The 14,020-nt window shown below is 45.4% G+C and overlaps 1 protein-coding gene across 4 annotated transcripts in view; it reads right to left on the reverse strand.

Annotated features, from left to right (window-relative positions):
* JADE1 (jade family PHD finger 1) overlaps window positions 1-14,020 on the reverse strand; it is a 57,844-nt gene that overhangs the window by 4,901 nt on the left and 38,923 nt on the right. For all 4 annotated transcript variants that reach the window (XM_045552290.1, XM_045552293.1, XM_045552291.1 and 1 more), the window contains 4 exons: window positions 13,181-13,348; window positions 11,853-11,969; window positions 7,918-8,439; window positions 2,410-2,527 (listed from right to left, as the gene is read on the reverse strand). In XM_045552290.1, coding sequence (XP_045408246.1) covers window positions 2,410-2,527; window positions 7,918-8,439; window positions 11,853-11,969; window positions 13,181-13,348 — 925 coding nt within the window. The remainder of the gene's footprint in view (window positions 1-2,409; window positions 2,528-7,917; window positions 8,440-11,852; window positions 11,970-13,180; window positions 13,349-14,020) is intronic.

Below are 14,020 nucleotides of genomic sequence, written 5' to 3' on the forward strand. Positions count from 1 at the left end.
ATCAGACGTGGACACTGCAAGCAAAGGAAACATAACTAGCTAGCAACTTTGAACACAGACCTGTCATGACCAGGGAGCATTTTTTACGGTCTGCTAGTTTGGAAGTGCCTGACTTTTCAATCATTAGAATCAACCTTCACGCCACACTTAATATATTTCTTTTACTGGATCACCTACCATGGGAAAACAGAAAGATTAAGGAAGGACTGACATGTTCTGAATTCTGATTTCTATCTACTTGATTTGGAATCTGTGTCTCTGAAGAGCCCCCGACTCATGACCTCCCATATGCTTATGTTTCTACAGAAGACACTCATTCAGCAGAATGACTCTTCCCGCTCTCAGAACCACACAGAATTTAAACTGTGGACCCTAATGACATGTATAAATCATGGCCACCTGCTTTGTTTCACTTGCAATCACCTGTGTTACAAGGCAGAAGACTGACTTGAGGCATGACAACTGATAAGGTTAGAACTGGAAAAAGAAAAAGCATCCTCAAGATTTTCACCCGCATTCCCTGTAGCATCCCACAGGAAAATAAATGTTGTTTTCAACTAATCATACCTAGTAATGGTTCTTAGAAGGGAAGGAGGATTTGTTTTCCTTTTCTGGAATAGTAGTAACACTTCTGAATGCATATCTACATTACAGCTGTGTTAACACAAAACACCTCCCAACCTTGTTAAGAATCTCATTCATTCACCCAAGCAAAAACCGCAGCCTAGAAATGCAAAAAGCTGCTTACAATATCCATGAAAAATGATGCCAGTGAAATCAGATGAAAATGCTCTTTGCAGCTTATTTTTATAGGTAATCGCTCGTTATAAAACGACTTCACGAGAGTCATAGAAAGTCCTCCGATGGCACAACTCCACAGGCACAACTTGCATTAACGATCCCAGGCAACATCAGCTCGGCATCTGCTGGCCAGAGGCCGGGTGATCAGCACCAGGCAGCCTTCCACGGGGATCGTTTATATAAGGACACAAAAGCACGTGATAAAATAGACCCTGATTATTTATATCAGAGTAGGAATAATGAAGAGATGGAAGTTCACTTTAAAACAAAGAATCTGAATCAAACTACTTTTACATATGATACCCTAACTAGAAAAATTTATTTTAAAAGTCTCACAACTAAACTCCAAGCTCCAGCTAATGACATATACTTGATACATCTGGAAAATATTTAATCTTGTATTTCATCTTGGTAAGAAAATATCTAGAATAATGTCAGTAAGTTAATGCCATTCAAACTATGTAACACATCATCAGGCCTTTTTGTATTTGTTCATCTGACCAAGTTCCTGTAGTCACATGTCTGCCTAGTCATAGACAAACCAGAATGTGGGTTCCACAAAACAGGTTATCCAACAATTTCTTTGTTGTTCCTATGTTTCATAATAATCTAGATACAGTGACAAAAAGCCACAATCACAGAAAAGTAAGAGTGAATCAACTATCACTATACCACAAGCCCCGAGAATGCTGCTGCTGTAACTTCAAAGGCCAGTGGAAGGCGAGAGAGACACTCACTGCCTTGCAGTGAAGTCCTGTCCGAGACCTACCTGGTTCCATCACTTCCATGATTCTGCCTAATCCACACTCAACAGATCTTCCTCTCTGAAATCCTTATACTACGTACTCTCTGGGGCTTATGATCACAGGATGTTGGTGCTAAAAGGGACTTTGGAGGTCACGATTCTAGACCAAACCACTTTCTACAGATCAAATGAACCCCAGAGAGGTTACACAACTTGCCCAACTTTGCCCTTGATCCCCAAGTAACTGATGTGTTCTCCAGAGTGGAGGAAGTATATAGTTTAGAATTGCCTCTATGCCTAGCCCAGAGTAATGCAAAATAGAAGGCACTAAATAAATACTTGGTGCTCAATCTCATAAATATTAAAAATCCCATCTACACCAAACATTATCTAAAAATGGACAAGTGTCTTAAGTAGATATATTTACCAGATGTTACAGGTAGATCCAAATGCTAAATAATATATAAATCTGTTTAGGTATCCTCATGATACATTTACCAAGTGTTCTGTAATATATAAGTCACTGTTTCACTTGAGTCTCACAATTCCAGAAGGTAGCTTGAAATATCATCCCCATTTTACATAAGACACTGGGGGATTCAGAATTAAGACTTGCTTGTATTTGGTCAGTAAGTGGAGGATACAGGATTCAACTCATGAATTTGAGGCCAAATTCATAGCTTTCCCCTAAATCATAGTGTTTCAAATAACTGAAGTTTTTCTTTAAATATGAAAGTCTGTGCTTCTTAAATTCTTCCATGGGATAAAGAAAATTAAAGAAATTATTTTTTTTTCCCCCTTAACAGTGTTAAGGCTTACAAACCCGTGCCCTGTATTTTGACCTACCAGAGCTTAAGGCATACCTGAAACTCTTTCTTGCTCCATGAGCTTAGTGTAAAGATTGAATATCTGTTCCTGGACTTTGCACACAGATCGTTTAATCTTTTCCCTGCGGGTCACCATGTAAGTGAGGTTCCGAACCTAGAATGTAGAGAATAAAGATTCTAAGTAAGCAATACATTATGACAGTGCTTTGGTGCTTTTTTATTTTCTTTACCTGAGAGGAATTGGTCCTACCAGGGCCTGGACAGACATGTGAAATCAAAGTGTACTTCAAACAATTATCCAATCTCTAATCTCCTTTTTGGCAGATAGCAAGTATTGCAAAAATACCCCTCAGTGTAGGCAACAGTGACATAGAAAAAAAGGATTAGATCTCAGGAGGAACATCTGTAAAACTTGTGCAAAAGCCCTGCCTCCTCCACCACACCTAGCCATCCCGGCAAAGAGAAGGCCATTGGTGTCCAAGCCAAGACTTGCTCCCTCTTATCAGGGGACCTTGTTTACCACCCATCATCACCTTCTTCCCATTAATTGTATTGCCAATGGCTTTAGAGCAGTTCAGAAGCCACTTGTGCTTCACTTTATCAAGCATCTTCGGAAGGTTGAACCGGGTAAACATAGGGTCAAGGGCCATCAGAGAAGAGCTCTGCAGAGGGCCCACTAGAAGATCAAATGGTCACCAAGAACCCAAGTAAACTGGACACCGAACTCTGAAATGCCTGGAGCGAGCAGGTAGCTTATGTGTTCCTATGAAGTGTCTGAATACCTAGGAAACTTCCTCCCCGCTTCAGCAATGATTTGCTAGGTCGACATCTCCAATCCAGCTCTCTGTGTCACTACTTGAAAAACTGCTACTGCCCTCTTCCTCCTGCATTTGTAACTGAAAAGACCCAAGTGCTAAGAGCTCCACTTCCTATCCGCTTCGGATCACAAGTACATGTTCTCTAACCCATACTCAGTAATCAACACTTAGATGCATTCCCCATTTTTAAAGCTGCCTGTCACCTCTTAATACAGAAACAAAATTTAAAGAATTAGTCACTATACCCGCTTAATCCTTTAGTCCTCAAATTTTCTATTGGTAAAGCTGACTAGATTACACAGGCCTGAAAGCACAACATACCAGATATGCAATTAAACCTTTCTTCAGGAAGATGTGGAGAAGACCACCTAAATAATCTCAGTGGCAGGAGAGAGAAGGGACCCCGTCTTCCCCTCAGCCCCTACAGTGAAGGCCATGCCTGTGCTCTCCTTAAACTCATGTCTTCCTAGGAGCAATCTCTTCCCCGGCCACCTTACTTTATTATTTTTTTTTCCATAAACTCAACCAAGTGCTATATCACCTTACTTTTAATGTAGAGTTCAAAGGTCATCAGTCTTTTCTGGGACAATGAGGACAGCAACTAGAGTCAATAAGCCTTGTCAGGACACAAAATTCTGTGCTCTGGCTTAAGTACAGACACTTCCCCCAAGGTCTCCAGTCCTTTCTGAACCCTGACAGCTCCAGTTGTGTTCAAGGCTCTCATTTGCAAGAGGACAGGAGGCTTTATTGAGAGAAACAGGACAAGGGCCTACTGGCTTTTGCATTTGCATCATGGCATAATCTCCTGCCTTAATGCAGGAAGATGATCCCAACCAATTGAGGGTATCCCTTTTTTTCTACATTGATCTCTTATATTACTAATACTTCTTGTTTTAAAAGAAATATATTTTAAAATTAAAGAATTGAGAAGCACTCTCCCTGTCTCAGCATAAACAGTATGTTATTGTCACGCAGCTTGGGTAAGGTAGTCCCTTCTCTGACAGTTGCACACCTACCCCCAAACCAGGAAGTGGGCGTCCTTTAGAGAAATCCTGACCAATGTGGGAACAGAGGTGGCTAACAGACCACTCTGATACATACCATCCTACCCAGGGGATATTAAGAGTGGAAACTCAAAAACAAGGGGCCAGACCTACATCCTTGTCACAGATTTAAACCTTCTGGAAAACACACAAGAGTTTTTACATTAAGACAAGGAATCTGACTTCTGGAAATAGGAAATGGAAACAAATTCTCTGACATCCTAGGAGTAGACAGGTTGCTCTCATATTCAAGTCAGATGTATAGCAGATACTTATTAACAGATCTTTTACTTGAAGTTATCCATGAAAATCGGAAATCGTTAAACCAGGGAGCCTGAACTTTATTCAAGCCTAATTTGGGAAGCTTTGATCACTTCCCCTGGGAAAGGCTTTGCCATGGCTACAAAGTGGAAAAATCCCACTTCTATTCTCCATGATCTCTGGTGAGAAGTACCTAAACGTAAATCCAAAAAGCAAAGGCCATGATTTTCAATTGGAACTTACCAGCCCCTGACTAACCACACTTCAGAGTAGCGACACCCTAAACCTGACCTCCGTGTGCACAAAGTCCTCACAGGACAACATTAATCAGCAACCTGTGTGTAGAGTTGAACTGACATTCTACTATCCTCAAAACACATCCTGTTTGTCCCATCATGTACACTGGTCAACCAAACTTCTCCTCTGCTTCGTCTTCTTCCAATTGCCAGCGAGGAGGCACCCAAAAACAACAGCTCCTAGTGCATTCTCACTGCCTCGCACACTAGAATCACTTCCCCTACAGCAGTGGTTCCCACACAGAAACAGAGTGCTGGCCCCACCTCCTGGTGGAGAGGCCCGAGAATTTGCATTTCTACCAAGTTTCTAGGTAATGTTGAAGCTGGCCAGGGACCACACCCTGAGAACTACTGCCCCAAGAATGCTTTTAGTAGGTGTTCTTGAATCCCAAACACTGTTGGCAACACTAAAGCTAAACATGCCTTTTGTTCAGGGAAAAACTGTAGCCTCTATCAGATTTTTCAAAGATGACCATTCCACTGAGTGATGAGTAGGACTGTCCCCCAGGGCTTGGCTACTTTCCAAACCACTAGCCAGAGTGCAGAGGTAGCATGTCTTTATGTGAAAAGTACTCATTTGCTGAACTCACGTTTACTGCATCCTTTAAAAGACAGTATTTTAGGGGAAAGGAATCACACCAGAGAGTGAGCCTTGGGAAGTTGATGTGCCCTCCCCCCATATCAGCAACCATGTCTTCTTAAAGTTGTGGGCTCCCAAACCCTCTTGAAATCCTTTCCTGTCACCTAACTTTCAGATCCAGAACTGGTACCCAGGTGTGCAATGCCCCAAAGTGTATAATTGCAGGAAAGAGCAATTACCATAATCATTCTGAGTTCTCTGCATTTTTAATGACGGCTACTCACTTGTCAGTTTAGGAATAACCATATGCTTCCATTATAGTCACATGAATTAAATAATTTTTGAGTATCTACTATGAAGTGATAGTGTGAGTTAAACAGAACACTGACTTACTTGAGAAAACAAGATAGTAATTTTTGATGTTCTTATTATCATCCCTGCCCCGATGAGCCCCCGGCCTGATACACTTATTGTTTATAATTACAAAGAACTGTGCAATTCTGGGGTATGGCAAAGCTTTCAATGTTTTAAAGCCTCCACCACTGAAGGCATCAAGACAAATTTGGGGAAACACATTTTTCATTATAATAAACCCTTTTAAACTAAGACTAAATTCCCTAACATCTCTTAGACATTTTAAAAAGTAAATGTAAGTAATGCCACACACACACACAAATCCTGATTTATTCCCTGTTTCTCATACATCATTGGCATTGTTCTACTTCAACAGTGACAGTGATGACTCCAAAAATGTTTAGAATTTAATTGTAAGTGCATGTTAATCTGAGTAACTTAAGTACAGAAAAGAGTTAGTACACCACAAGCATTTTCTACACTTTTATTTTGTGGTGATTGTGAGACAAACACAGTCCAAACATTAGACTTCTCGTCCTCCCCTCCCAAGGACTATCTGACTCCACAGCTCATGCACCCCAATTACAGCGGTTGTCCGGTTGGGATAATGGATTCTCACCAGGATTCCAGTTTATCCTTCTGAATCCCTTCTCATCCCTTAACAAAAATGCCACACATACATGTGGTTGAGAGGCGAGGTCTTCTTTACACTCACCACCAGGGGGCGTGCGGGAGCACAGAAGCCTCACAAACCTGCTCCCAGCTCCTGCCTCCCCAGGAATCCCAACCTGGTCTGGTGCTCAGTCACCGTATTAAAAGGGTCTCTAACGAGCACTTAAAAATACGTTCTACACCATCTCTAGCAGGGCTGTGCAGGTCTCTGGGCAATCTGGGTCAGTACTTCCCGTCTATCCCTATTCTTTACCTCCACTCCCATTTCACATCACTATGAGTCACATGCTCTCCGAAGCAGGTGAGTCACTCCCCACTAATAAGCAAGGTGCTTGAGGGAGATGTGTTAACTGTTTCAGGCCACTCGGGTGCCTCAGTGCAGACTGCTTGAGGCCAGAAAGCCTAGTCCCTTATCTTTCACACTAATGAATGTAATCAGTGGGCCACAGACAGGGGAGCTGACACGGAAGGTGCTCTAGGCAGCATCCCCAATTAGCAAGCCCGTCAGAAACCACCTACAGGGAGCGAGGCCCCTGGGGGAAGACGGTCCACTCCTAATTACTCCGGTAGCAGGAAGGGAGGTCCACGCTGGGCCCCCAAAGGTAACGGAGAGTGGGGAGGCACAAAGCAGCACACAGCTGCAGCGCCAGCAGCTGAGGCTCCAGGCAGCCCCGCGGTCCGCGGTCCAGCAGTGCGTAGCCGGGGCGTAGCCGTGCGCCGGGCAGGACTAGGGCTCCCCAGACAGACCCGCTGCCCCGCACACCAGGGATCCCCCCCCCCACCCACAGACACACCACAGACACGGATGGACGGATGGACACACACACACACACACACACACACATTATATACACAGCCTCAGCGATGACTTAGCACCTCACTGCCAGGAGTGTCTTCCGTAACCTGTGCTGTGCGCAGTTCGCGCGCGCAGCACCCACAGCCCGCTCTGCGCCGTGCCAGCTCTGGGAACGCCCCTGGGAACCAGCCACAGAACAAAGGTGACCGGTGAGAGGCCGTGCTTAGCTCTCCTTAGCGAGCCCGTCACCAGCACCTAGTGTTTCCCCAAACCGAACAAGAGATTTTCCTATCTCTGGGCCCGCCGCCGCCGCCGCCCCCACCCCTGCCATAAATTAAATCCGTTCTGGTTTTCTAAATCAGTTGTGAATAATTCTGAGTCAGCTCCTTGGTAATTTTCCTGGGGTTCAGTTCCCTCTAGCACTATAATGAAGGAGGGGAAAAAGATACACCCCATTTGATCCTGCAGAACAGTAAGATTAATGGGAAAGTGTTTTTTAAAAAAAAAAAATCACAAAAGAAAATCCCCACTCAGTGGCAGTCTTGCACGTGTGTACAGTGAGTTTACCAGCCCGTAAGTGTATTTAACCAACACAACCTCATGCTGCGGTGTGTACAAGGGTCTGCGAGTAAATGACTGGCTATCATTTCTTGCAAAGAGGCGAATGCCCGCCCAGAGCATCTTCTTCTCTAAGTCACTATAAGGTGTCAGTGTCAATCATTACCCTCTCCAGGTCCTGCCGCAGGTGTGTGAACAGCTGCAGCCTCCTAAACAAGACATCCTGCTCCCGCTTGGCTAGATTGTCCTCTTCGTCTTTCTTTGGGGTGATCAGGGGCTTGTTGAAGTTGACCTTCCTCTTCAACTTCCAGTACTGGTACAGGAAATCCACTACCTCCTCGGGCAGCCGCAGGGCCCTGGCAACATCCAGCAGGTTGACGAAGGTGTAGAACTCGTCCTCCAGCTGCTGCAGCTTCTGCTTACGGACACTCACCCGGTGGGCCTCCTCCCGATTCTGCTCAAGGCTGGCAAAGGGCTCCAGCGGATTCCGGGGGGAACACTCAGGAGCCCCATTCTCCTGTGTGCCCCCCTCGCCGAGGCTCTCCTCAGGCTTCCTGTGTGAGCTGTGCTTCGGGCAGTAGGACTTGAACTTAACTTCATCGTTCTCCGCCAGGATGGTCTTCATCTCCAGGCCCTGGTCAAAAGCACAAGTCACGTGGAAGGCGGTGCGGCAGTTCTTCACAGAGCACTGGCAAGAACATGCAGAGAACAAAAGAAAAGACCATTATGGACCAACCACCACCAACGGAGGCCCCTCAGAGCGAGGCATCCCCGCATACCCGTGCACAAAGATGAGCCACACTTCAAGCGTGTGCGGAAAGTGTTACATGGATGAACCCTGGCAGATCAAGTCACGTTTTAAATGAGGTAAGGCTCGGGTCTAAGGGCACTATTCAGAAGGAAGGTTTTATCAACCAAACCCTAATTTCATAGGAAAATAAACGCATCCAAATCCCCTCTTAAAGCAGACATGAGTATACAAATGGAAAATGTAGATGAAGGTAGCTTGGCACTCAAAAGAACTTGTGCTCAATATGCAGAGTTTACACTGAGATAGTAATATGGTTTTTCCTACTGATGAGCTGTTTTAGTGTAAAGATTAAATAAGAATCTCCTTAAAAAAAATGACTCCGAGTCATAGCTTTAAAAGGAACATGAAGCCTCATTCTGACCCCAGCCAGGAAGTGTCCCAATACAAGTGGGAAAATAAATTGTGCATTTGCACTTCCTCAAAGCAGCACCGAGGAGTCACTGCTGAAGAAACTAAACAAAAACCCCAAGGAACAGGAGGCAAGAAGGATCCAGCACAGGAAGGATGGGGAAGGTCTCCACACCAGTCAGGGAGCATTGCTGGGTGCACGGAGGGCTGCAAGCCCTGAGATCGGTGTGCACCACGCCTGGCGACTGCAGGGTGGTGGCAGAACCGTGAGGGACCCACTCCTGTGGGTCACCAGGCAGCATCAAGCTGTGTAGAACACCTCCTCTCTCCGTTGCCTAAACAAGGGCTACAATTTAGTGCCTTTGATCCAGAGGCAAGCCTCTGGCCTTGTAGGAGCAAAGTGATTAACTTCTCCCCGTCTGATCTTGCTGAGCAAATCCCTGGAAGAAGGTTCCTCGTAGTGCCTGAAGCCAGTCCCTTAAAAGCAACACTGTATTGTGTGAGGCCAAGTGATCTCTGGGGCATGCCAAGGCTACAGAGAGGAGCAGAATCCAGTGGCTCCAGGCCAACTGAAAAGCTTAATTAAACTCATTCGACTGACCCTGGAGCACATAAGCACGGATGGCAGAGTCTAGAGTCTGGGGCTTTTTCCCCTAATCATTTCAGTGTTTAAGAGGCGACTAGCTGCCAGCCATGCTTTCTTCCATTACTATAAAAGTCTTTTACTCAGAAGTATAGAAAATCCAGCTCCCTTCAACATTCCCCCATTACAAACACCTAAACCACATGAACTGACATAAATCTGTAATTTTATCTATAAATAACCTCAATTCCAAGAAACGTGTGAAATCAGCTTTGGTGGCAGAACGAACACACACACACACACACACACACACACACACACACACACACACACACACACACACACACACACACACACACACACACCTGGCCACTGTCATGAAAAGACAAAGTGTCCTCCCTCGTAGCACACAGCCAAGTGGGAAGTAAAAGTGGGAACAGATGACTGAGACACTATCTGTGTTTGGCTTAAACTACACTTAACCCAAGTGCTCCAACCTTAAAGAGAAATGAGCTGCAGCAGAATATTTATACAGGACTTTGTAAAGACGCCAAATGGCCTTCCTCTGGGTTTTCCCATTCAGGTTGACTCAGCAAACAGATGTTACAGAAATGTAAACCAGAGCCTTCACAGCTGCAGACATTTCAGAGAGGAATTCTTTTAATAAAATCAATCCATTCTGTAAAGATATGAAAAATCATCAGCTTTGTTGGCCTCTTCTTCAAATTAATGTTCTGGGAAAAAGAGGTCAACAGCAACAAAAAAGTCATTATATTGCCTCTCTTCAGAAGGGGAACAAAGATCCCATTTGCCCACCGCTTTGAAACATCGGTCTGGACCAGGGCTGGCGTGCTCAGGAAAAGGCACAGCTCCTGAGCTCAGGAGGGCAGGCAGCGTGGTCTGCCACCACCCGCCTCCTGCCGGTACACGCACTCACCCGCTCACACCTTGCTCTAGTGCCCCGCCATTCTCCTTCCCCAATCCAACTCTTGGGTCATGTTTTAATTTTAAACACATTCTACTCACATACACAAAAAATCTTCACTATTTTCAAGGTCCCCAGCCGAATCCTACCAGCTGTCTTATGCCCCACCCTCTGAATGTGTCTATTACATTTTAGATTCTCGAACACCAGTAGAAGTGATTAAAAGAAAAGTAGAACCACTTGGCTTATTAAAAATGAAGTTTTTAAAACCACCAATCAGTGGGTGCCTTACCAAAAGAAATATTTATCAGCCAAAATATAAACTGATTGTGCCAAATAAGGTCATTTCTCTAAAACCCTGGCTGGCAGTTTAACCATGCTTGTGGAGTTTGTGTCTATGTGAGCCATTGTGTTTTCTGCACTGAAAGAGAAGCCGTTCCAAAACTGGGCCTCTGCTCCCAGAATTCAACAAGAAAACTGAGAAGAGCCGCGGCCTATGCTGGTCCATCCCAGAGGAAGAGATGGGCTGGACCTTTAGGGCCAACACCAGCTACACACAGCATTTCAGGCCCCTCAAATCATGACTGTGTAGATGTCTATAATGTGAGGACCAGAATTAACTTCTCAGGCAGAGTTTTAGATAACATGAATAAAATAGCATGCACGCCATCTACTTTCCCTCCTTAATCTACCTACCTTGTGACTTTCTACACTTGTCTATATCTGGACATACAAATGCAGGCAGCATTTTTGCATATAGGTCCTCTCTCTGTCACACACATACATACACACACACAGACACACACACGGTGCCGAAAATAGTCAGACGTCCAGATTGTGTTTGGACCAGATAACAACTTATGAAAGAGTGTAGTGCAGCACCTCACGGACGCCCCTCTACCCAGTGCGCCCAGAAGGAGTCTCCGTTTCTCCGACCGTAGACGCATCAGCATGCCCAGCTGCTCACAAACAGGCGTGTGCACACCTGGGCAACCAGCAGTCTCTGGAGGCAGCCACAGGGGCAGGCCTGGGTCTGCAGCCACATGTGACGGCAGGTGGGAGGATGGCCACCTCTCAAGTGCCAAGGAGTGTCTCTCTAAGACCTGGTTCTTCCCAAGGGATGTTTGCCTGTGGGAAGAAGCTGTGATGCCAGGCGTCGGGCAGAAAGGGAGAAACTGGAGACAAACGGGAACCGCCTCACTGCTTAGGTTGACTTCTGAACCACCCTGTGATTACTGAAGCTCAGGTTCTGGTTACACTGGGTAGCAGCCAACTAAAGGCGTTTGTGCTGCTGGAGTCATCTGTCAGAACCTCGCCGTGCCTCCTGGACTCCAGTCCCCTCTCCAACCCCTCAGACGTTCACAGCACCCTCCCTCATCCTGCTCCCTCCAACACAGGAAAGGAAAATGAAGCCATTCTTACAAAGCCAATTACCTGTATGGAGGCCCCAAACTTCTCGTTGCAGAGGCTGCATACCAGCGCCCACCGACTGCTGGGGATGTGGGACACCTTTGTGATGGGCTCCATCTTCTCAGGGCTGCCAATGCTCACCTACAGGTCAAAAACAGCACGAGAGGGTGGGATAGGCTGTCAGAGGCCGAACATGGACATCAGAAACTTAAAGATCCATTACTTTCCTGCATCTCTCCTACCAGACGAGGGGCATGGGGCACTCATCCTCCTGGGACAAGCAAACCTCTACTTTAAACACATCAGGACAGCCCCAGGCGCCCAGCTCGCAGCCAGCGGCAGCAGAGCCCAGGCCCAGGCCAAGGCCCACCTGACACAGACACACCTGCTTGTAAAAAACACTCAGATAAACTCTCCTGTATCAGGACAATGCAATCTACTACACCTCTGGTCCACAAGGCACTGGTCAAGACTAGAAATCATCATAATATATTTAAGTAAGTTGTCAACGATGGGGTGAGTAAATATATGCTGTTTTTAATCTCTCTCACTAAAGACAACCATTTTCTTCAGAAAACATGACTACATTCAAAGTAGAAAACTACCAAGATATATATAAGGTAGCGTCTCTATATTCAGCCTGGTTCATTGAACTGTATCCTGTTAATACCAAACCATGAGATCCGGGGCTACCAAGACCCAAATCATGAAATCTCAATCCAAAATCATCCACAGATAATTTTCCTCTGTGCCAAAATCACATACCAAAAAAATGCTGAAATTTGAATCACAAATGATATTCTCATAGTGAGCCATGCAAATTAAATTTGTCAAGGTCTGGGACTTGAAATAAATTAGACCAGACCTGAAATTAAAAAGGTTGAGGCAGAATAAGAATTTAAATAAAAAATCACGAAAGTGTGACCTAGAGCAGTGGTTTTTTTAACCCTGGTGCTGCCGCACACGCACAGCTTGCCAAGCACAGGATTTACAGCCACGCCCAGGCCGCAGGCGGTCAGCGCTGCAGATCTGCTCCTGGGGGCGGTGTCAGCAACAGGGTCCGCTGTGCTGGGCAGGGGAAGGGAAGTCTGAACCCCACCAACCTACAGACCAACTCCCTGGTGCTTCCAGTTAACACTTCCACAAATTTACCATCCCGTCATAATTCCACAAGGTAACAGTGTGGTTGAGATTCAGTTTAAGGAGGAAAAAAATAGGTAGCAATTAAAAGGTGTCTTTTTACTCATTAGCTACAATGCTGCCTCTTTATGAATGGCTCCCCACCCACCCACCCAATCCCACTTAAAAGCCAGGACCCTGTGAGCTAAGGTGCTATTAAGAACCACACTTACCTCAGGGATCCACAGGGCACAGCTGACGTGGACCCACTTGGTTCCGCTGCGGGTGGGCTTCATAGCTCCACCCTTCTTGGGACACAGCAAACATTTTGGCTGAACCCCCAAGGCACATGTCCGGCACAGCCAACTGCCCTCGGGTACCTTGAGGATTCCATAGCAGGCCTGTAATGCCACAACACATCCCCAAGGAAAAGACAGAAAGAGAAAAGACTGATTTTTCCCATTATATTTATTAATCTTAAAACACCTAGAAAAACTTTAAGAGAATCACCGCCAAAATGGAGGTATTCTCACATCTACCTAGCTCTGACCCTCTCCCCTCAGGAAAAATGCCAGGCAGCCTCCAGCTGCATTTAGGAAGTGTGTGAGCTCTGCAGACACAATATACATTCATTTAGCTGAGGGTGGTCCTGGAAACTTGAGGACAGAAAGGTTTACAAAAACCTGCTTCACTGTGTTGCTGCAGAAACCTGTCTATGCCAAGTTTCAACACTCTACAGGGTTAGGAGGAGGAAGCTGTTTCCTTCTCTTTACTGATGGAGGTGGGATACAAAGTGTGGAGAAAAACACAAAGCAGTTGAGAGTGTCCCAAAACTACTACGAAATGGCAGTGAAAACAGGAAACAAACTAAGAGCACCCTCGTTCCCTATGCTAAGCAAACTCTACTAACTAGATCCCAACACTCTCCTGAGTGAACTCAACAAACAGAAAAAGGAGACATTCTAGACAAAGAGAATGTAGTCTCTTTAGCTGATATTTAAAACAAAGTCCCTTTTGTACAAGACGGCAAAATTACAAAGATGGCATAAACTGCAGAAATCAAGGCTTTTATT

Source organism: Lemur catta, chromosome 5, assembly GCF_020740605.2.
Source record: "Lemur catta isolate mLemCat1 chromosome 5, mLemCat1.pri, whole genome shotgun sequence".
NCBI classification, from domain to species: Eukaryota; Metazoa; Chordata; class Mammalia; order Primates; family Lemuridae; genus Lemur; species Lemur catta.